This window comes from Brienomyrus brachyistius, chromosome 21 (assembly GCF_023856365.1).
Source record: "Brienomyrus brachyistius isolate T26 chromosome 21, BBRACH_0.4, whole genome shotgun sequence".
Lineage (NCBI taxonomy): Eukaryota > Metazoa > Chordata > Actinopteri > Osteoglossiformes > Mormyridae > Brienomyrus > Brienomyrus brachyistius.
Genome location: NC_064553.1, coordinates 12167794 through 12191843, shown reverse-complemented (window position 1 = coordinate 12191843; position 24050 = coordinate 12167794). Strand labels below are relative to the sequence as shown.

Here is a 24050-nt window from a genome sequence, read left to right as displayed (position 1 = left end):
CCAGCATGAACCCAAAATAATAACTGAAAAATCTACAGACAGGAAAACATAATGACATATCTGTAACTGTGGTCACACTCGCTCTATATATTATGATATGATTCTGTGGGAAGTTCTTTAAGTCACTTCATGTTCTTAGCGTAAGTTTTTGTTAATTAAATGCATGACAAACAGCTCACACATCTCCTCAGCAAATACCAGGCAGACATTCAACTGTGACTGTTGCACAGAAATATATCAAATTAACCTCAGTTAAAAGATACATTTCTACTACCCAGTGCATATTCAATTAGCTTATTCACTCTTCGTTGGTGTATGAGTGCAACATGTGGTAACTTCAGCACTGCATGTAATCCACTGCTGTTAATGGTAAAATAATCACTGTGAAGTATTTTTATGCTCTGAACCTAGTATTGGAATATTGTCTCTTTTAAATAAAACATTCTATCACCTCAGTAGCAAATCAGTCCTTCTGCTGGAGGTCATGTCTAACTTTACAAAAATTTAATGACATATTTTTATTAACCTGGAAGAAAGTGAAACGACATTTCCGGAAGGGCAGGACCCAACCACCAAGCCTCGTGACAGATCACTAGTGTAAACAGATACACTGCATCTTACACTGCATCCGACAAGCGCTGTCAATTCATGGAAATAAATGAGGTAAGATTAAAAATATCTGTTTAAAAATATCAGCTATTCACTCGTAGCATTTTATATGAGACTGTTCAGCACTGTTGTTTGTGAAATAAGAAAGCAAACATATTATTCGACTGGACAATCCATAAAGAAATGAAGCAATTTATTAATTTACTTACTTAGAAGCAGAAGACGAAATCCAGATCGACATGACACCATTTAGTGCACTACGTTAGTCCTTGAAAAATGCCAATTTCTGATATCAGGAATTCTACTGTAACTAGTTCTAATTCAATTGCACAATTGAATTCTGGCTGGTTGCAATTGAATTCCTGATATTTGAATGTGGCATTCGAACTAATTCCAACTCCTATTGAAATGAAGGAGAAAAATGTTTTGAATCTTACTAGCTAAGATTGAATTTTCGATATCAAGACTTGGCATTATAGAAGGTTACAACTGAATTTCTGATATCAAGACTCTACATTCTAACCAGTTACAATTGAATTTATGATATTAAGACTCTGCATTCTAACTAGTTACAACTGAATTTATGATATTAAGACTCTGCATTCTAACTAGTTACAACTTAATTTATGATATTAAGACTTTGCATTCTAACTAGTTACAATTGAATTTATGATATTAAGACTCTGCATTCTAACTAGTTACAATTGAATTTATGATTTCCTCTAGCAATAGATTAAAGCTAAAACAGCTTCCCATATGAATGCATTTCCTGCCTGTGTGACCTCAGTGCTGTTTATAAGACGCCTGCCTTGGTTTAGACCCTTTATGGTTTTTCTTGTTTCTACGTTGCCTTGAATTGAAGTTCACTGTGTGTTGAAAACCACTGTGTGTCTTATATCCTGTTGTAACATGGAAACACGTCACAGTAGGTTTCAAATGTAAAAAGTGGTTTTCAATGAGAACCAATTACATGAGTCTGACAGAAGCAGTACGTGACAAAAGACCACAAGTGGGATCGGCATTTTTTCTACAAACCTCAGTCTCCATGGCAACATAGCACGTTTAACCAATAGGAAGCTAGGTCAAAAATTGAAAGTGAATACTATACAGGAGAACTAAACCTTATTATTAGCACTTTTGATCGTTAAATAAAACCATACATCTGTAGGTGTGCGTGTGTGAGTGAATGGTGTGTGAGTGTGCCCTGTGATGGGCTGGTGCGCTGCGATGGGCTGGTGCGCTGCGATGGGTTGGTGCCCTGTGATGGGTTGTTCCTTGCCTTGTGCCCTGTGATGGGCTGGTGCCCTGTCCTGTTATGTTCCCTGTCCTGGGATGTTCCCTGCCTTGTGCTTATAGGCTCTGTACCCCCACCACCCTAAATAAGACAAACAGGTACAGAAAATGGATAGATGGATATTTATTAGTGGAAAAAATGTGTATCAATTAATTGGTTATTTCATAAAACAAGCACAGGAATATTCTGTACCAGACTCAGCTGCCATTATTTAATCATACTTACCATATTCTCCTAAGCATAAACTAATGATCCCTTACAGTCAAGTGCCTTACTTGGTATCATTCAAACTTACTTACAGAGCAAAAAACAGCCTCAAGTCAACATTACACTACACTGGGCGTTAGCTAGATGACAAGCCAAGTCCGGTTCTGATTGTCATTGCAGTGTGTGCTGTTTCACAGTACGAGACCTTGCCGCACCAGGTAAGTGGAACAGTATTTGAACCGGTGGTATGAGGTGCGTGTGATGTCATAATGTTATGGCAGAAAATGCGGCAAAAGGCCGTTGTATTTCATTTCTTGTTAAACGTGCTGCTAATTGACTGGTGAGATGAGGATAACCATGTTATTTTCATTATACATATGAAAATTAATCTTAACCATCTTGTTGATGGATGGCTATTTTAAATCAGTCAGGTCAGACAGTTCTAAAGGGTTCATTGACATTATCACCCTTAAATATATATATTTTATATATGAGCTTTATAATGGGATATCATTAGGTGAAACCTGTTCGCGGGAAATAGGATCGCTGCTACAGCACAGTAGCGCAAATCCAAAGGCGTGTCTTACACCTGATGCTGCAGCCAGTTAACGACCCGGTGCAGTAAATGGGCGCAATCAGCTCATTTTGTGCTTCAGACTTCGGTTCATTAGACCGTTTCAGCCAAAGGGCAAATCGTGCATTTAATAGGCCAAAAACATGCAAAAAAAAAACTTGTGAATAGTTATACTTCAGAATTGCTACTTCAAACCTTGACCCACTTCTCTTACAGAGGGCTGAAGCCTCTTCAAGCGGAGCTGAATATCATGACACCCACACCTGCACACATATGCAAATCCGGGCAAGACTGGGGCAAAATGCACTCATGCATTCTCTGAATGCGCATGTATCACGTCACTTCAGTGCAGCTGCATACAAATGTAAAGCAAATACAGATCTTTAGAAAAACATAAAAAGAAATGAAACGCGAAAACATAAAATAAATCCATGCATCCACTTTGCATACTCACTCTTCCTGTGCAGGATCGTGGGGGGGGGGGGGGGGGTCCCAAGGGTCCATTTCCTTGACAGAAGTGCAAGCCCAGTTGCACAGATTTACTTTGTTTGATTGTCCATCTCTTCTTAGACACAGATGATGCCAAACATAAGCAACGACTGCAGCGGGCCCGAACCGGAAGGCATGAAGCTGATTTTGGGGATTGCATACATCCCTGTCGCTGTCGTGGGGCTCCTGGTGAACGGCTCAGCCGTCTTCGTGTTCCTCTGCAGGATGACAGCCTGGAATGACACCCACGTGTATATGCTAAGTCTGGCCTTGGCCAACTGCGCCCTAGTGCTTTTCCTGCCCTTTAGGATCTACGACGCGTTCCAGCCGATGCAACTGTCCGCTTTCTGCACCTTCCTGGTGTCCACTCACTACATAAACATGTACGCCAGTATCTTCACGAGGACCGCCATCAGCATCCACCGCTGCGTGCTCCTCAAGTTTCCTCTCCAGAGGTGGGCCAGGGACTCCCAGAAGACCATTGCCTTCTGCGTGTGCATCCTCGTCTGGGTGACAGTCGTCACCATTTGTGCCACATTCATTGAGGAGAACCTTCCTGCGCACATGAAGATGTGCTATAAGAGGAGTGATGAGCCGCTGTCGGAGACGTTCATATTACTACTGGAGATTTTAGGTTTTCTTTTACCACTTTTTATAATAACACTTTGCTCAATGCAGACAATATTCGTGCTGATGAAGAACGAGACGGCCAAAATAAAAATGGTATTCATTAGAATTATCACGGCGAATTTAATTGTGTTTGTCATTTGCTATTCCCCTATTCATGTTGGATTTTTTCTCAGGTTTAATGCAAAGTCCGTGAACTGTAAACAATATAATCTGACTGGCAGTTATTACCAGATCTGTGAATGGATCGCCACAACAAACTGTTGTTGGGATTTTGTTGCATTTTATTGTTTACTGAAAACATTATACAGAATTGATTGAATACAAATCGAATTCACTTCTGAGCTGTTCAAAAAGGTGTATGCGTGTGCTAAATATCTTAAAAGACACTTCATTTTTCACTTTCATTTTTAATTTTTTTATTCATTTCGAAAAAGAATGAAACCTCTTTCCAGTGGGCTGAAAATGTATTCCATCGTGGACTCACGCTATGCACGTATCACTTAGGAAAGGTGACTTAAACTGAAACTGCCACGTCACCGTTACAACACTGAGTTTAAAAGGGGACATTTTTCAGTGTGTGTTTAATAAAATAATACTGGGATATTCTGTTTCTGTTTCATAAAACGCAAATTAAAATAAATCACTAAGTTCTGCGCACGACTGAGACGGACTGAGTCTCAAGCCTCGATGAGTTAGGACGTCAATATGTACCGGTGTCTGTTTATTAATGATTTACTCAAACTTCTTAAACTACTGATTATATATATATAAAGCTAAATACTTGTTATCCGCCGTTTGCTACTTAAAACGTACCTCAGACCAGGAAATCTTTGTCGTTTGTGTATGTGAGACTAAAGCGCCCCCATCTGGTCGCATCATTTTAAAACTTAAATCAATGTTTGGCTTTTGCGTGTAAAACACATTTTCCCCACATTGAAATATACATGCGCATCATTACAGAAAGAACACTTGCTAAATAAGTAATAGCATCGAAAGAATATTCAATCTTCACGGGAGTTCATGTTTGCATGTTTATTATAAAGAAAAAAGATTAACGAAGCGTCCGCTGAATGACAGGCCAACAGAGAAGGATATGCGTGTAAAGGCAAACTGCGTAAGTGCGCATATGAATGTGCGCATATGTGTGTCTGTGTGTTTGAGCGTTTTCCACAGTAATGCCAGACATCCAGACACAAGATTAGTGTAGAGTAGGCACACACGCACATGCTTTTGTCCACACAGTGGCCATCTTAGGCTTTTCCCTCGCATATGAGGGCTAAGATTACATACAATACACCCAGGGAGGACTCTAATGTCTCTAAGCGCAGCGGGCCTGACGTTGCCATAGCAACAACAGACGGCTCCCCCGCCCCCCCCAAAAAAAGTTCTGCGCTGAGTGAAAAGCTAGATGCCTCCATACTCTTGCCATTGGAGAAATCGCTGGTTTCACGTTCACAGTTTCTTCAGCAAAGCACACACCGGTCAAAAAAAGAAAAAAATAAAGAAAAAAAAAAACAATTCAAGCCAAATCAAGAGACGTATTTCACATTGTTTCATTAATATAAAGAAGCAGAATATTCAGAATAATTCAGAGGAAAAACTCAATGGGGTCTGTTCTTTTCGTTTACAACTTTACAATGTGAAAGTTGTTGTGCTTATCATCAAATTTGAAATTTACGAATTATCAGTACAAGACGTTAGGATACGGAGGGGTATTCGGGGCAGTTTGTAGCTCAGGAGAGAAGCAATTCCTCCGAGTGTGTGAGTAACGTGAATCACACAAAGAGTTAAAGATCCGTCACATTCGTTTCAAGGCACACTCACAGACAGTGCCTGCCCGTGGTGTCGCACACTTAGCGTTGTGCTGGCGTCTTTTACGGGGGACATATCGCGTCATGGCAAGTATTCTTCCATGGTTAAGGGTACGCCATCTGGTGGCCAATTTGTGCAGCTACATCGGGACGAGGTTCGCGCCTTCTAGCACAACTTGCTTCTAGGAGATCGGAAGGTTCACGCCGAGATTAGCCCGCGGTCGCTCGATCGCTTCCCGGTGTTATCCATCTGGTTATCTCATGAGCAGCAGAACTGCACAAATCCTATGCACACCTCAGTTTGGCTCCGGTTTGTTGCGTAATTGAATTTGTGCTGGGTCCAATAACCGCTGTCACAGTGGCCTTATGGAGCTCATAAATGTGAGGGAGGCGTCCGCCGCTTTCTGGTTGTAGTGTTCACGGGCTGGTCCTGCCCGGGACGGCCCTTTACTGAGGGGGCAATGATGGTAATGGGCAGTGCTGGAATGCTAGGACAAGAGGGGGTGGGGGGGGGGGGGGTATGTGGGTGGCTTGTACAAATGCAGTCACACAAAGAAGCAAAGAATACTACACACACACACAAAGATCCTATCACAAGTACACACATATCAGAGAGCACACGATACAAAGAACTTTACACACTCATATCCACACACAGAAACACAATGTAACACCTTTCCCCAGGCTTTTTATTGTGGTTGTCTTTGCTTCCAACATCAGACCTGATTTTTAATACCGGGCTCTTCATTTTAACCGCAGCCTGAAATGACTGAATCACTCCACTAAATGAAGGTAACTCAGCCAGGGGCGGAGATCTGAAGCACATTAAAATGCCTCGGCTTAAATCGTTCCCAGAGTGTCTATAGCAGATCCTTGCGTGGTTCATTATGGAGCTTTGCGCACAGATAATTGGCGCCCACTAGTTCAACTCCAGGCCTGTTTCTTGCTCCAGAAAGACGACCACGCAGACCTGGGAGGGGAGATCGGTCTGCATCTGCCTTTCGACGCATGTTGCCTTGTATTTGAATGTGTGACTCTCTGTTTTTCATACGTGTGCATGTTTGTATGTGTGTGTGTATATGCGAGTGGACAAATGAGAACAGGGCAGCTCATTGGCTGCTCACGGGCCTGGAATCTACCAGCGAACACCAATAACCTTCGAGTACAAATCCTGGGGCTGCGGGTTACAAGTAACAGTGGCTCATAAGGAGTTGGGGAGGGGGTAATAAATCACGCCGATAAGGGCCATCACAATTTTAAACAAGGAGACGCAAAGAGCTCAGCCCCCACAATGGCTCTGTCCCGTACTGAACGAAGGCCTTGTACAAAACGCCCCGACACTACAATGAGGTCATGGGAGAAGAGAAGTAGCAAAGGATGAGAGAGGAAGAGTCCAGCCCACACAGTCACAAGTTATTGGGCTGAGGGATGTGGCATGGCGGCCATTTCCGAACCACCTATAGGTGGCGCCAGGTGTGTATCTGTATGCACTAGTTCAGCTAGTTTGGAGTTGAGAGTCTTCCTACTAGAATCCTGGTAGTGACACATCAAATGAAGAGTCTTATACTTTCTCTCCTCTTGGTCCCTTCTTCTCCATTACATTCCCACTTTGAATTACATACAAATAACTTTGTGTTGGAGCAACCATCCAGTAGTGTGCTCCAGCTGAGAGTGCTTCAAGTGTCCACTAGAGGGCCCCAAACATAACCCGCCATTACGGGCAGCACTGCCTGCTGGCATTCTGCTTACATTCCTCTGATGGGTTTTTCTGCAGTGACAACCCCAGCAATTTCTCACCATATTTCACATTAGGCCAGGGTGTGGAGTGTGCAGTCCACGGTCAATACTGACTCATGAATTCCCAAGTTCCTTCGCACGCCATTTGCCTGTCACGCATCGGATGGACGTGTTACATTAACTTGGCTGATCTAGAGTCGATTGCTTCGTAACAGGAATCACGCCGGATTCTCAGTAAAGTGCTTTTCGAGCGCCTCAGTATCTCCTGTTATCGGCTTCGTGTCATATCGTCACACGGTTAGCAAATGTCTGCGTATGATTGGTATGCAGGGGGAGGGCAGCAGACTTAGTGTGTGCATGGGGGGGTGTCGGCGAAGAGGACTTCAGGGGGTGTCGGTTTAGAGGGCTGGGTTCTGTGTTCCGGAATCGCTTCCTTTCATTGGCCGGAAGGAGTCCGCTCGCGCGCGACTTTGCCCAGGAAGTGGCCCATGTCCGGCACGTTGCTGAACCCCCGTGATTGGTGCAGCCCTGGAATGCGGGCCGCGTTGTGGTGGGTGTGGGAACTGGGGCGGTGGTGGCCTGGGTTTGGGGGAGCAGGGCCGCCGCTGTCAAAGGCGTACCCCCCATGGCCCCAGCGCAGGGCTTCTCCGAAGTCCAGCTGGGCACTCGGCGCCGAGACCACCCTCCGGCGATCAGGCGAGTCCTGGGGCGTCGCCGGGTAGCGGTACTCCACCGCCGAGTTACGCAGCACCGTGCCGCCGCCTCCGCGGCCCATTTGCTCCAAGGGTCGGTTCAGGGAAAGGAAGCACTGGCGCTCCATGGGGAAGTTGGCTCCGGCCAGATCCTCCCGTCGACCCCCACCGCCCTGCAGAAGCTTGGAACTCAGATAAATAGAGGAGGAGGTCAGGGGGCATGGTGTCCCAGCCGGCCCGAGGTACGTCTGGCTCTGGTCCCAACCGGAGTCGGAGAGACGGAGACCAGGCGGAAGCCGCTTCTGCTGCTGAGGAGTTTGCTCTGGTGTGGGCAGCAAACCTGCATCCAGGTCCCCAGGCTCCGGCCATCCATTGGGCATCATGAAGAAGGTCTCTGCTTGTGGGCGGGACCGGTCACCAGGACCGCCAGGCCGGGTGACACTCACTACAGATCCGCTCCCACCTGGGGTCTTGTCGCCTCGGTGTCGTCCCACAGCACCAGCCCCGGCGCCACGAGCTCGCGGGCGCCGCTTGTGCCCCATGATGCAGCACACCACCAGGCCAGACAGCACCGCCCCGGTGACAAAAGCTGACACTGCAGCTACCACCAGTAGGTTGATGGACACCAGGTTGTCTACCTCCTCCACGAAGCTCTTCTGCGGCAGGCCTGGGGGAGGAGAGAAGTCCCAGACAAGCGGGGGGGCGGAGGTCAAGTCATCGGCCGCAAAACACAGACCAAGATGGGGGTCAGGATGTCAAATAAACAGACACGATATTCAGACACCTAGTGGGAAAATGTTATAGACCTTGGGCAGATAAAGGGCGGCTGAATAAAGAGTGAACATCAACAGCAGGCATTTCTTCCTTATTTTATTTAGAAGACCCAGGATAGATCCTCTCTGTTGCTTCAGGGAGGTACGCTGTGAGCATATCAACTAATTTTATTCATTACACTAAAATGGAAATAACCTCTTCGTTTTCATTAGGTTTATAACACTCAGCCCGATGGAGAATATCTAGGAGATGAATATGAAATCCTCTTCAGAAAATAACTTTTATCAAGTTAGAGTCAAAATAAAACAGATAAATTAGGACACAGAGAAAAATAAGTGCTAAACATCATTAGAATTAGGTTTTATCTGCCATATGGTTGCATAAAAATAAATAATGCGTAAGATAATCCACAGATGCAGTTAGAGCATATTGGCTTGAACAAGAAGAGCAGTAAGTCAAAGACGTGCGGCATCTGAATGTGCGTCGCATGACAGGCGGCCAACGTTGGCAGTCTTCACTAGTTTTAATCTATCTTCTGACTGTCTGCTTAATTCACTTAGCTGTGAAAAACCACCCTTCCACCAAAAACACCAGGAGAAATCCTGAGTTGAAATGTTTGACTAATGTTCCAAGACGTGCGACATCAAATAATCTGCAGAAACAAAGGGTGCAATTCTCACTCCTACGAAATCTTTATTTGCTGGAAAATGTATGTTGGTTCTTTGTTAGTGAAACAAACTCCACCAAAATATGATATGAGTAAGAGGAGAAGTTTGTCAGCCAAGGTAACTCTATGAAATGCCACTGGCAAAAACCCAGAGGTTTATCGTTAAAGTTACATGACTGTTGAATGAATGAATGAATGAATGAATGGATTTGTACTTGCATGTTGTTTTTCCCGACAGACTGTTCTCCTATAGCTACTTTATGCACTCTGGGTTTCTGCAAAAATTTGGTTCAGTTGTCAAATAAGAATTTTTGTTTATACGTGATGCCTAATTCCATGTAATCCCACGTTAAACAAAGTTATCGAGCAAATCTGCATGAAACTGCATTTACCACGTAATTATCACATTTTCCTTTATGTCCTTTTGTGTTTATTTTTACATTTCTACAGCTCCTTAACAACCCTAACCGGTTTATTTCCTCTGCGTTGTTTCAGCAGGACAGGGCAACCCTCATTTCCAAATGCCAAAATCTTGCTGTCATGTAAACATCGAGCAGATGTACTGTAGCTAAACTCTTGTGCATTTCACTCTTTGATCAGTTAGCGACCGCAAAACGAAAGAGCGAGGACTATGCCTATATGTGGATGGACGCTATTTAACAGTGCCAGTGAGTGCCACTCTGCACACAGCACTTTGCCTAAAATGAACTCTTCATTCACATTAAGTGGCAGTGGTCCTGTGCAGTGTCTGGCACTGCCATCAGCAGCGGTGGTGTTAATATGACGATATCAGGCATTGTCCCCTATTTCCTGGGCAGCTCTGCTCTCACCAGCTGCGCCGAGTTAAAATATGAGCTGGCCGCCACACTCTGTTGCACTGAACTTTTTCCCAGTTAAGTTCAGTCACGACCCGGTTCACCGTGACCCTGCATTAGATAAGCGGTTATGGAAAATAACGAAACCAGATGGCATCACAACATTGTTAGTGCAGTGGCTGAGCTCTAATTAGAGTCCAGCTGAAAGGCTTCAGACAGCTTTGGATCTGAGGTCCAGCTCCCTTTCAGAACTTTGCTGGGATTTGGCCTGCATGATGGCTGTCAGTATCCTGTAAGCTCGGAGTCTATGCGCCAGAACAAATGTAAAGGCCAGGGCTGAGATTTTCAAAGGGGGGGAGGGAGCAACAGGGGTGGGGGGGCGGGTTATAGGAAAAGTTGTCGACGGTGAGATGGGGGTGTCAATGGAAAAAGCTGCCAACTGGGGGGGTGAATTTTTTTGGAGGGCACATATGGTTGTTTAGGGAGGGCTAGTCTCCCCCCCCCCATCTCCTCCAGTGGCCCACCATGGCGCCGACACTGAGAGCACTACAGTAAATGGGGTGGGGAGAAAAACCAGTGAGGTTTGGTTACCGTGGGGGGGGGTACAGACATCTTGTCTGTGGTGATGGGCAGGAAGGAATTCTCAACAGCTGTCCTCATCTGCATCCTCTCCTACTCCCATCTCTATACTCCGTCCCCACGGCAACCTGAGCTTCATCTACCTCCCGTTCCTTTCTGGTCTCCAGGGCTTCAACCCCTCCCACCCCCCCCCCCCCCCCCCCGCTTTGTGTCTTCTCATTCGTCTGAACTCTCTGCGGGTCTCTAATGAATAGCCATTCTGCTGTGGGCCATATTGAACTCTCCCTTCATTAACCCCCCTGAGCCCCCCCCCCCCCCTTCCCCCCCCCCAGCCGGTGGGTGTTGCCTCCCGCCAGACTCCTTGCAGATGGGCAGCCTGTTTTCCAGTAACACAGACTGACTCTCGGAGAGCCAGAAGTTCGCCAAGTCAAGCGTGGCGTAACGGGGACGGCGGACGTGACCATCTTAGCGGATAGTGCGTGTGCTTCGCGGCCCTGTGCCAGCCGGTGGGCGGGGCTTCCTGAATTCGCCGTGGCAACACAACAGCCCCATTGAGCCCAATAACAAGGGAGCGCCCACGTTCGCACCCGTGCCGTAAAAGCGCGGTTAAAAATAAATTTCGACACGGATGAGTGACCATGCTGGCCCAAGCCGGTTGTATAAGCTTGACGTCATGATTTGAGGTAACCCTGCTCCGAAAGGCAAAAATGTCACTCGGCTAAAGCTGGAGGAGGTAGATTTTTTTAATGGTGCATAAACACATACAGAGCGAGGCTCCCATATGGAAAACATATCAAGCATTCTGACCGGATCTAAATGGCCACTGACAGGTCTCAGCTTCCCCAGAGGGCCTCCGCAACATCTACTCCACGTTCCCCTTCTCGTGATTTTTTTATTTTTTTTTCCTTGCCGAGCTGCCGTTCCGCAGCAAAACCACGACAGCGGCTACCGCTCCTCGCAGTCAAAACATCGGCGCTGCTGCTGAAAACGTTTCTCTGGCGGCGCCCGTAATCGTTCCCATCTGTTACCGGCTAGCGGAAAAGCCGCGATAGCGAAGCGGTACCTGAAGGGGCCGAGGAGCAACCGCAAAAACAGAGGCTGGAGAGGTCCTCTACTCCCCAAAACGTTTCTCTGGGCAGGTGCCGCCCGATCGATTAAAATAGGTGTGTTCCTTCGCAATGCTCCTCGCTAGTGTATAATGGTGAGCTCTTTGTGATTATAACCCTCTGCTGATCGGTTACGACAGACTACAGCATTTAGATTAAAAGACTCATTTATTACTATTGTTTTTTTTTTTTTACAAAAGCAGGATATGGCAGTTTCCTCCCAGCACCTCAGACAAACTGGTGTCTGCAAACCAGGCTGTCATATCCACAAATAAAGGATCCAGTCTGAGTAATGACAGAAACGTGTTGACCTGAATGGAGTCTATGTACGCATGTACGCATGCACGTTGCCTATTGGTACGGGGTTATTCACATCAGTGGATTGTTTCAGCCTCTGATGGACTTCCCAGGCTGTAGATCTTGCCACGGTGGACATATTGCTTTTTTTCTTAAAGGCCAATTGACTTCAAAACAAGCACAAAGGAAGGGCAAGGGGGGATTCTGTCTGGCACGGATGCCTTTTTGGCAACACAATGCTGGCTCGTGTTCCAGTAACTATGCTATTTAAAAGTCAGGTTGAAGTACTGATGATGGGGCAGATAAAACCTTTGGCGGGACAAGTGGACCCCCCCCCCCCCGTGTTTTGCCGCCCGGCGAAAATCTTACCGTCGCAGTCACCCAGATGGGACGTGTTCCCGTGGTCCACGTCCTGCTCAAATGGCAACCTGCCACAGAAGGGAGAGGGAAAGTGGTTCATCTTCATTATTTTACGCTATGCTGGAACACCTGCACCCCCGATGTGTGTCCACATAGTGCAAAGAAATTAGCTTCCATCCTCTACGTCTAAGTGTGCAGAATTTGCAGGTTCTCCCGATGTTTTCTCCGGTTCCTTCCCGCATTCCAAAAAGATGCACTCGGATGAATCGGCATCTCAAAATTGCCTGTATTGTGTCGCGACGTGCGAGACCTCTTGGATTATTTGGTTAGCTCTGCAGACAGGCAATCCTCTCTTAAAGGAACTTGCTGCGTAACTCGCTGTGTAACTCGCTGAGTGCTTTGACCTTTCTGCAGCAATTAACATTTGATTTAAAAGCCAAAAGGGCTTGAAATGTAAGTACAGGCAAAGTAAACTCAAAGGTTCCCAACCTGGAGGCTGAGGAAGATTCACCTTTACTTACTTTTCAGTAGCGAGTGGAGAAGTCTCGCGAGCTAATCATGGCGAAAACACAGCGTGGGAGCGCAGTGTTTGTTATAAAAAATGAATCGCGTCTGTGGCGTGCGTGACAAGCCGACAGCGCAGGAGCGTCACTCAGCAGTGCATGTAGGCGGGGGGGGGGGGGGGGGGGGGAATGGAGGCACTACTGCCGACGAAACCAAGCACTGCGGTGAAGCCGTCAAGAAAAAAAAAACAAAAACAAAATAATCGTTTTATGAAGTGGAAATGCCTGATTTCTCTTCATTATTGTGGCTGTTATATGATGCCAATTTGTGCAGCCTCACTGTGTCGGAATGGCTTTTAGGTTCATAAATAATGTTTACCTGGATGTAGCTGCCCTGGTGAGAATTTTAGGGGGCGTGAGGATCCCCTTGGTCTAAACCATACATCCTAAATGTTCCTGTACACATTCTCCATCCTGCTGACCTTCCTCTCCTGGCCGTTCATTCATTAGTGAATTGGAGGATTGGACAGAGGAGACTCAGACGTACACACACACACACACACACACACACATGATTGTATTCAAGTCTTGGTGGGGACTCTCCATTCATTTCTACAAGCAAAACTCTAATCCCAACATGACAGCATCCTCATGACAGCACTAAGCTTAACTATAAATAACTAAACAAAATACAAGATTTTTGGCGTTTTTGGTTTTTTGATTGTAGTCATAGATTTTCATAAAAATGAGTTTCCCCTTGTGGGGACTGAAATGGTCCCTACAATATCAAAATAACAGGCTTTTCTCACATCGTGGAGACATTTGGTCCCCACAATGATATATAAACATGACCCACACACACACAAACACACACACACACATACGCATTGTCTCTGTCAGGCAAAGCAACACATGCACACCCACCAACACATGCACACCCATAAACACAAACACACAGATGTACACAAACTCATTCAATCACAGGGCAGAAGTTGTGCGTGTAAATACATATGCCCTTACTACCCATGAGCAAACACATGCACACACAAAAAAACTGGCATGTTCACAGATACACAAACACACTCTGACACACAAATACACAAAGAAATACAGAAACTCTATGCATACTGAAACACATACACACACATACACAAACTCACACACAAGTGCCAGTACACTATGAATATGTATCATCATTGTTTAATGTTTAAAGCTTATTGCGGATGTCTTATGTCCTTTTGACTTATATCCCCCTGGTAACCCTCTGGCAGTAACTGTGCATTTCACTGCACATTGTACTTAGTATTGAAATAAGCGCATGGGTGAGGCTGATTTCTCACCTGGTCCCCGGTCTGAGGAAGGAACAGGTGTTTCCTCGGGTCCAGCCGCAGTACGGGTCCCGTGAGGCGATGCAGGTCCTGGGGACAGACGGCGGACGTGAGAGGGGGGCTGGAGACTTTGTGCCGCTGCTGTATCGCTGTGAGCGTCAGTGTGTGTGAGAGCGGGCAGCTGTCCGCGTGCGTGTGGATCTTTGCGGGCGGGAATGAGCATGCTCTGCGATGGCGGTCTGACTCACTTTGTGCAGCCGGCGTAGAGCTGACACCGAGCCACTGATACCTGCACCACACAGGACGAGAAGGCCAAGAGCAGAGAGGCACTGGGCCGGTCCAGCACCATGGAGAGCAGAGAGCGAGCTTGGGGAGTGTCCTCGCCACACCTGGCCGGGGAAAAACGCGGTGGACACGACTCAGGGCTTTTCCGGGGTAAAAGATATGGTCAAGTCCAGCCCATCACTACTGCAGGATTGCAGACGGCCTGTTGGACAGGCCTTCCTGGGAATCACTCACACGCAACAGCAGCACAGTGGCTGCAAAGTAGCTATGATTCACAAGTCAGGTCCTAGAGAGAGCCTCCTCTGTGCTTCCGGTTCCCTTATATTTATTCAGTTCATCTGACACATGTATCCAAAGTAATTTACAGTAGGGGGAAGGGTTACAATTTATGTGTGCTCCCTGGGATTTGAGCCCACAACCCTTGTGTTGTTAGTGCAATACTCTGCTCGTCGAGCTGCAAAAGAACTGTCTATTTAATGCAGATCTTAGTGAGCTTTGTTAAACGGCTAAGCAGAGAGCTTTATTAAACAGTGTTTGTGGTTGGTAGCATATTTTAGTTGTTTAAGGGATGCTCACTTGTCTGGGTTGTAGCCCTCAAGCTCCTCGAGGAACACACTGGTGGTGGTCGTGGGGTTGTCCCTGTCAGGCACGATGAGGAATTTGAGGACGGTCCCTCTGGTGGAGCCCAGGAAGAGGACGGTGCGGTCCCTGTTTGGCCCCGCCTCTGTGTCCACCTCCATCATATTCAGCTGGTACCTGAAGGGATAAGAAGGAGATGACAGCTCCTTCTCCCTGTTCCCACCAGTCTTACTTGTTACCTGTGTTCCACATAGCAGAGTGTGCTTCTCATAGCAGGAAATAATGCTTGCTGGCTCACAAGACATGCGGGATACTGTTCTAGTTACAATCGCGCCGTATTAATGTCACTTTGGATATTTTCGTAAAGTGCAAGATTTTACACTATGCCGGTGTCTTTTGATGATGCTCTGTGAGTGTAAATGCCAGCCGGGTGCCTTTGGTCTGGATTACATCTCCCCATGTGGTTGATGATTGCCCATTAGGACTTAAAAAAAAACAACTGGAAACAGTGGGATACCAAGTGTAGCTGGTGGAAAACCAGAAAGATTTCTAAGGATTTATATCCTCAGAATAAAACCAGTTGTGCAGGACTGCATCGAATTACATAGAATGTTCCATCCTAAATAACAGATACATCATTGGTAATAATCCAGTACTTAGAAAGATACAAAGTACAGTGTTTATGTGGGAACATACCTGGCACAGCCTCATATTTGGAGTCTGCTGGAGAGTTCATACTTAATCTTTACAGCAAGTTGTAAAGTGGACTTTGTTATTATAAACTGGGATTCGCACAGACTTATTAATATTTCTGAGTCCCTAAACCCTTTTTGGGCCCCATTGTGGAGCTGTTGGTGATGAACGAGATGATAGCTCACCTGACCATTGTCTTCACAATCCAAGGTCTCTGACCGAGCGAGGGCACTGTTTCATCCATCAGCGGGTGAGTCTTCACAAAATTTAGCACCTCATCCGGGAAGGCGGTGGAGGAGTTGAACTTTGACCCATGGATGGCACAGCCCCCTGGCCTAAGAACAAAGGTCAGGGGAAGGGTGGGATATGTTTACGAGGACTTGATGGGAGGTCATTCTAATGTCGTACTGGTCATACTGGTGGTGATGTTGTGAGCAGCACCATAGTTGCTCACATAGGTGAAGATGTGGAGATGGATCCAAGAATGCCCAGCTCATGGGGAATACCTACCTGGGCTGGGGGACCAGTTCATCTGGGACCGGTGTCCAGATGGACTCAGAGGACTTCTGCTCCTTGAAGCGGCCCTCAAACACCCGGGCCAGCTTCTGCATGTCGAAGGCGCACACGGCTGACCCAGGAATGCTGCGGAATGTGGACAACCAGCATCAGCAAGAGACCTCCACCGCAGAAGATACCCTCACACACGTCAACCGACAGGCATGCTACTCTACCGCTTTAAATGCTCGACCTCAGTGTGGTGTAATACAATGCAAGACCATCTCCACTATCCAGAGGGAGTTTTCCAGGAACAATTTACTCTCATAGAGATTCTGCTGCATTTATGGTCTCCGTCAATCCAGTGGACCTGACTTGCAGGGAAAAAATGGAGAGCTTTCCTATGGAGGAACGTCGGCCATAACTTCTGCCATATGCCTCATAACCACACGGCCCATAAACCCCCTCCATCTTCCCTTGCGATGCAGTCGATATTCATTAATGTTAAGCTTCTCATGTGAGCCAGTAGTAAACTCAGCACACTCTTGAATTATAAAACAGGGCACACTTTGTAAATATCTCTTTAGATGTAAATATGCTTTTCATTATCTTTAAGAGGACCACAGGCTGCTCATCACACTCACATAAAAGCAGTGTTCTGAATTTGTTAAAGCAAATTACATTGTGGGAATTCTGTGCCATGAAAGGCCCCTGGAGAGACAGGCTGTTTTTCCAAACGATAGCATGGGAACACTCCGGCCCGGCGATTGAATTGCTCAGCGGACGGCAGACACAGGGAGAGCCGGATGGACCGGCCAACTGCTGTGCCCCATGGTGCCGCATCAGGAAGCAACTCCAGCAGCCACACTTCCCAGTCGTCACCGGATTGGATGGCTGAGCGGGCTTTGAGTTGTGATTGGATGGTTGAGCTGGACTGGTTCCCCACAACCTCTGTGTGAGGCTCGATGTGACAGCCTGTGATTGGCTCAGAGGTGGGAGGGCAGGGGGTCCAGCTGGGTAAACCATTCCCTTGGGAGTGAGCCCAGGCCACCATGTCCAATCACGTCCATCACTGTAACAGATTTTCCTTCTGACTGTAGACCCGCTACAGATAATGAGGTGAGTGGGGAGGGGGTGCTATTATTCCCCGAGAGCAAGCTGGGGGCAACCGAGCTCTGCTGTTTTCGACCAGGCGCCCCTCAATGCGTCAAGGAGGGAGCTCCACTAGTTTGGCCATATTAACAAAATTTATACTCCAGCCTGTAGGCAAAAAAAAAAAATGACATCTATGTTTAGCAAAGATCATCTGCTAGAGGCATGGAAGATGAAGGTCTTTGTGGAAAAATGGCAACATTCCAACAGGAAAAGAGAATGTGGGATAGAGGAAAAGATTCCGAAAACTGGACACGTGAGGCCCAGGTTTCTCATATACTGTAACCCAGCTCACTTTATTATATCATTAAATTGCTGTGTACTAGTTTGCAGCTCTCTGGGGCTGTTATCAGGGACTCATTCCATGCCTGTCTGCCACACTGTCCATGTAGCTGTGCAATCAGCCACGCTTTGATGCTGCATTACATGTTTTTCTGTGATTACGCTATTATGTGTTGTTGTCCCTTTGATTTTTTTTACCCATAATTCAGCCCTCTGAGCCCAGTGGTAATGCCTGTTGTCGAGGCTGCAGACATACCTTCAGTACGAGGTAAACAGCCCTTTTCTCTTCATGGCAGTGGTGCTCCTAATTTCCAGCTGAATGCCTCGACCACTCAAAGTCTCTCGGCTGATATTTACGGAGTATTTTTCACGGATTTGCTGTTGGTTGGGTTTTTTTTTTGATGGATAGGTCGCCATTCACTGAGCCATTCTTAAACTTTGAACTAACGTATTTATTTTTGGCTAGTTTATTTTGGCTATGACAAATGAAATTAAGCTACCACATATCAGCACCAACAAGCAATTTCCTTTTCATGTAGGGGTGACGCTTTACTCGAGGGGGCGTCCTTACTTAGTAGTATCTCAGTTACTACTTAATAACAAATCATGAGCAAATATAGTCCCTACTTGAGAATAAAAGATGCGTTATGGTTCATTAATGATGAACAAACACGACTATTTCCCACTATTTCCATTATTATTCATTAATTGTTCCTTCTGTAGGTTTACAGAATTAACAGATAAAGTAGCAAATATAGTAACTGCTTGAGATAAGCGATGTCTCCTAGGTCATTAAAGATGAATAAGCATGAGATCAGTATGTAACTAAGACTTAGTTTGTGGTTAATTAATTCTTAATTCTAAGTAATGCTATTACTTATGTTTAATTAATACATTATTAATTCTGGTAAAGTGTTACCGGTGTGGGTAATATGCAGGAATATCTCGGTATCAGCAAATCCTAATCCAGTATTGGCAACTGAAGTGCTTATCGAGTCATTATAGCCACCAATCTGTTCACAGCATTTACCATAGCGCCCCCAGGTGGTGGTACCTGTTTGTGGGAGTGGAGAACACCCCCAGGATGATGTCCCTCCCATGCAAATGAAGCACGGGACTGGTGGAGTGCAGCTGGTTGAAGTAGAAGTGGGCGTCGCCGGGCACGGAGCAATTGAGACGGGCTTTCAGGAAGGACGTCCACTGCTTCTCCAGGACCCGCTGAGATCCGCCCAGGTCCCCCTTACACACCCGCGCCACCCGCGACACCATCACCTGCAGACACATGCCAAAGATCATTCGTCACGTATGATTTTCAGCATCGGAAATCATTTTTCACGTCAAATTTGCTTTGATATTTGAGCAGGTGCTGGGAGAGGGGAGTGGAGCCTGGAGAGAAAAACCTCGTCCTTATGACTGAGAGTTTCTTTCATTTATTTTGTGTACAGACACGGAGAGAATCAAAAATGCAATATTAAGGTGTGAATAATTAATTCCCCCCTAGTTAAGCCAAATAAAGGATCAGATCGTTGAACTGATTATGAATCAGACTAACTTTGGCCCATTAGAGTGAAATCGTCAGCACCAAGATCTAGAGCCATCAATCAAATTTAGTTCAATCAAATTCAGCTCAATTAATCAATCAAATCGATTGCTCATGACCCCATCCAGGGTTCAGAAAGTTGCTGATGCATCTTGTCGTTTAACTACACTAGTCAGAGTCATGCAGTGCAAACGCATAAATTCACCTATTAGCTCATAAAAAAAAAAACACTGGAAAAGCATCACAATGCCTGCCGTTCCCTCCGGCCTCCCCTGAGGTCAGGGTTTGTGACAATGAAATAAAACGGGATACGTGGCAAACTAGCAAGGAGGGAAAACACTGTGTCATCTCAAGTTTTCCAAAAACCACTTGCATGATCTTCAAAGGTTCTTAGAACAATGTTCTATGGACAGACAGACCAACAATGGAACTTTTTTGTCTGACATGGAGACGTTATGTCTGATTAATACCAAACACTATATTCCCCAGTAAGGACCCCAGAGTAAGAGTCAGATATCGTGGTTTTAGCATCAGTCTCAGTTTTACAGGAGAACATCAGGCCATCTGTATGCAAGCTGAAGAGCAGCTAACAATGACCTGAAACACACTATGACAAAATGGCTGAATTGCAAGAAAAGTGTCTAGTCTAAGTTGAGACCTAAACTCCATTGGTACATTGTAGCAAAACCGGAGAAACGACACTGCATGAATTGCATGCAATTCTGCATGGAAGAATGAGCCAAAATGTCTTCATGACTCTGTAAAAGACTGAATAGATGCAGTCATTGTTGCTAAATTAATGCATTGAGGCTTTGAGTCTAAGAGTAAAGAAAACCCGAATGTGGTTGAAGTATCACTCAGAAAGCATATTAAGTTGTAAGTAGTAGACATTGAAGTTTTTTAGTGGCCATCCTCTCAGCTGTCACTCTGGAGACAGTTCCTGACTGCGTTAGCAAAACCTGTATGTCCAAACACAAAAACACTCAAAAGGAAGACAAAAAATCTGGGACCCTTGTGACAATATCTGTGGAGCTGCCCAGGTGCACAAGCATCAACTTACAAATGCATTCACACTTATAGACTCAGATAACAATCCCCTGTCGCTCACACAAACATACTCGCCTTTTTACACCCACACACACACATACACATACAGAGAAGCTCACTCCAGCCAAAAAATTACCTTAATAGTTTCTTAAAAAAAAAGAAAAAAAAGAAAAGAAACGAAATGTTTACCCTTGGGAAGGACATGTTAAAAGTAAACAATCCCTGCTGACAAAATACTTTTTATTAAAGCCAAATGCCATTGCTGATTCAAACGTCGTCTATAAATTCATTGAGGAACACTCACTATGTCCCTTGAGATCCTACCCTTGTGGATTCTGTAGCTGATCAAACACGTATGCTCACCCAGAAAAATTGTTTCGAGTTTTCGGTGAATTCCAAGTTCTCCTCGATCAATCACGTTTACCTCAGCCAACATTTCCATTTAATGCTGAAAGATTGCAGGCCTTTCTGGCCTCAAATTTTTACTAAAATATCTCACACGCAGTAACAGGTACCAGGGTAGAAGCAGCGCTGGTATGTGCCTCGTGTTTTTACCCTTGCTGCGCTTTGCTGCTCCATAGCTTACCTTCTCCAGGTAGTTGAACTCCATCGCCATTTCTCGGAAAAAGAAGTATATATGGGGCCCCCATTCTACGGCGCTGACAAAATATGGCTCTGAAAGGAGGAAAAAAAAGAAAAGAAATGCCCGTCACACACTACCACAGGACACTGACACAGCCCGTCTCCCTGCTTACCGCAGATCGCCATGGTAACAGCACCCACACTAATGTCGGGTGAGATGTAGACTAGCAGAGCTATAAATGCTAACACGGGTAGCATCGCCACAAAGCAGGAAAACAGCGAAATGAATGGTGGCCAAGATAAGGGGGCATTCATATAGAATTACAGTATGAAAAAGGCAGGAGAGATATGTCTCTGCTATATCCCAAATACTACAATATTTATTTATATTTGACCGGAGTGTGAGACAACTGTAATTTCTATCAGTAGGAGTGTTATATGTGTGAGATGACCATAATTTATATTATATTATGTTGCAGGTATAAGACACCTGTATTTTATATCAGTATACAGAAGCAAGCTGAAGAAAACAGTCTTATTAATGTTTGTTTTATTCATGCGGCATTGATTAGAAAAGAAAAAAGGATGGGTGTTGACCTAGTCCTATTATTTTTGCAGTCGAGTGCTATACATGTGAGACAGACATATCGGTCAGAACTTAGTACCTCGGAACCACTTGGAGTCGTGTTTGACGGTCCGCAGGGCTGGACTCTCCCCCAGGCTGCGGTAGATGACGGCATCAATGGCCAGGAAGTCTGTTACTGTGGCGGTGAAGAGGCTGCCCTCTAAATAAGGGGAGTGGGGGGGGGGGGGGGAGGGGGGGACGGAGCAAACGTGGAAGGTGTGGCGTTAATTTGAGGGAGGGGTGGAAGGGTAAAAGGGGGAGAGAGAAAGAGAGAGGGAGAGAATGATGACATGGGTTACGGCAGACAGAGACAAACGCTGAAGAAATGATGCATACATACATGATTGGCAGGACGGGGCCAATGCAGAAAGAATAGAAAGGGTGGGGCCAAGTGGAAGATCAAAGAGGGTGGGCAAGCCTTTTATTCATATTTAATGGCACTTAAAGAATGGCCTCCACAGTAGCAGTTATAATAACATTAAGTTATTGTAATGCCAGCAAAGGCAGGGGACTGAGTGATACTTGAAGGGAGGGCATTTGGGTTTCTAGAGTGGGTTTCTAGTATTCACTGGTGAGAAGAACATTCTACAAATGTGTGGTACATAATGTGACACTCTACCTGCAAACAGGGCCACGTTGGCGTGTTTAGGGTCGTAGGGGCACCGGGCCATTCCACCAATGACCTCTCCGACCATCTCCAGACTGTCCCTCTGTGAAGGAAGATAGATCCCACTGCAACATCACAGGCTATCACTACTGAATACTAAAGAAAACAAGCTCCACCACCGACTTACAATGTTTATACCACCCCTCTCAAGCTTTGGGCCAACAGACAAAGAGGAACCAGGCACCAGCAGACAGCAGTTATGTAAGCATATTTCAAAGTCAATGTAAATTGATTTAACTGATGAAGGCAAGCTCTTGAATCTTCACAGAAAGAGAAAAACAAGTGCCTACCATACAATCAGTAAGACCAACAAATCAATCTGCCCTATTCTCTCTGAAGACTGCAGAGGAAAGAACTGTGTCAGACAGCAGGTGTGATCCTGCCAGTGTGTGGTGTGTCAGATACCAGGTGTGATCCTGCAGGTGTACGATGTGTCAGACAGCAGGTGTGATCCTACAGGTATATGATGTGTCAAACAGCAGGTGCGATCCTGCCAGTGTGTGGTGTGTCAGATACTAGGTGTGATCCTGCAGGTGTACGATGTGTCTGACAGCAGGTGCGATCCTGCCGGTGTGCGGTGTGTCAGTCAGCAGGTGTGATCCTGCAGGTGTATGATGTGTCAAACCGCAGGTGCGATCCTGCCAGTGTGTGGTGTGTCAGATACTAGGTGTGATCCTGCAGGTGTACGATGTGTCTGACAGCAGGTGCGATCCTGCCGGTGTGCGGTGTGTCAGTCAGCAGGTGTGATCCTGCAGGTGTATGATGTGTCAAACCGCAGGTGCGATCCTGCCAGTGTGTGGTGTGTAAGATACTAGGTGTGATCCTGCAGGTGTACGATGTGTCAGACAGCAGGTGCGATCCTGCCGGTGTGAGATGTGTCAGACAGCAGGTGTGCGATGTGTCAGACAGCAGGTTCCCATCTCATCAGGCAAAGCACCAAAACAAATATGGGTAAATTAAAGAAGGTTGAAAACTGGCTCCACACTGGTCACTCATCCAGCTTTCCTGCGGATGAAATATATTTTTCCTGCAGATTGTTGCCTTAACGTTAAGCCGAATCAATGAACACCGACTTAGTCATGCATGCACTGTGACTTACTGCATTCTGATGAGTTTGTTAAACTGAATTCCATTACGGGGTCCTCAATATAGTGTTAAACTTTGTGCAACAAAAGCAATATGACCTGGTGAAAAAGAGGGATGAAGGTCTCGCAAAATGTTATTGCAGTTGAGTAAAAATGTTTTTAGCTAATATAAACTCAATGTTCTAACATAAATCATTTGCACTTGCTGGATTTCAGATAGATTTTGTATAGATCAGAATATGGTCATAGCATAGATGGATATTTTGTACTGATTGATTTCTGTATTAGAGGATAGCCAGTACAATTAACACCCATCCACATCTGGATTTTTATTAAAGGACTTCAGAGTTCTGTGGTTGGCTCTGCATAGATCTGCAGGCATTAATTGTGCAGTTAGTCTTGTATCAATACCGGAGCCAGAAATGACAGCGTGGGTGGGCCGGCAGAAAATCAGGTGGGCCAGTCCCGTAACAATTCACTAGGCGACAACATCACACAGCAGATTCCACTGCATTTTATTTTATCAGTTTTTAAATGACCCGTGGC

The 24050-nt window shown here is 45.8% G+C and overlaps 2 protein-coding genes and 1 long non-coding RNA gene across 7 annotated transcripts in view; 2 read left to right on the top strand and 1 right to left on the bottom strand.

The window, feature by feature from the left end:
- The first annotated feature begins 600 nt into the window (after nucleotides 1–600).
- On the top strand, nucleotides 601–4395 carry gpr35b (G-protein coupled receptor 35 b). Of its 2 annotated transcripts, none has more exons than XM_048989009.1 (2): nucleotides 601–663; nucleotides 3255–4395. In XM_048989009.1, exons 1-2 carry the CDS (start codon nucleotides 649–651, stop codon nucleotides 4119–4121), a joined length of 882 nt encoding a protein of 293 aa, XP_048844966.1. In that variant the 5' UTR covers nucleotides 601–648; the 3' UTR covers nucleotides 4122–4395. The 2 variants fall into 2 exon arrangements, with proteins under 2 accessions (XP_048844966.1, XP_048844967.1); XM_048989010.1 differs by lacking the exon at nucleotides 601–663 and adding an exon at nucleotides 670–2328.
- Nucleotides 4396–4820: 425 nt separating this feature from the next.
- Nucleotides 4821–24050, bottom strand: part of LOC125716512 (semaphorin-6B-like) — a 56266-nt gene continuing 37036 nt past the window's right edge. For all 4 annotated transcript variants that reach the window (XM_048988899.1, XM_048988900.1, XM_048988901.1 and 1 more), the window contains 11 exons: nucleotides 22372–22462; nucleotides 21793–21912; nucleotides 21132–21220; nucleotides 19013–19230; nucleotides 16540–16671; nucleotides 16215–16364; nucleotides 15334–15513; nucleotides 14721–14861; nucleotides 14485–14562; nucleotides 12651–12709; nucleotides 4821–8710 (listed from right to left, as the gene is read on the bottom strand). In XM_048988899.1, coding sequence (XP_048844856.1) covers nucleotides 7788–8710; nucleotides 12651–12709; nucleotides 14485–14562; nucleotides 14721–14861; nucleotides 15334–15513; nucleotides 16215–16364; nucleotides 16540–16671; nucleotides 19013–19230; nucleotides 21132–21220; nucleotides 21793–21912; nucleotides 22372–22462 — 2181 coding nt within the window. In that variant the 3' untranslated portion in view covers nucleotides 4821–7787. The remainder of the gene's footprint in view (nucleotides 8711–12650; nucleotides 12710–14484; nucleotides 14563–14720; nucleotides 14862–15333; nucleotides 15514–16214; nucleotides 16365–16539; nucleotides 16672–19012; nucleotides 19231–21131; nucleotides 21221–21792; nucleotides 21913–22371; nucleotides 22463–24050) is intronic.
- Nucleotides 22779–23094, top strand: LOC125716591 (uncharacterized). Its single transcript, XR_007384366.1, has 3 exons — nucleotides 22779–22790; nucleotides 22828–22901; nucleotides 22976–23094. It is a non-coding gene; the product is annotated as an uncharacterized LOC125716591 (long non-coding RNA).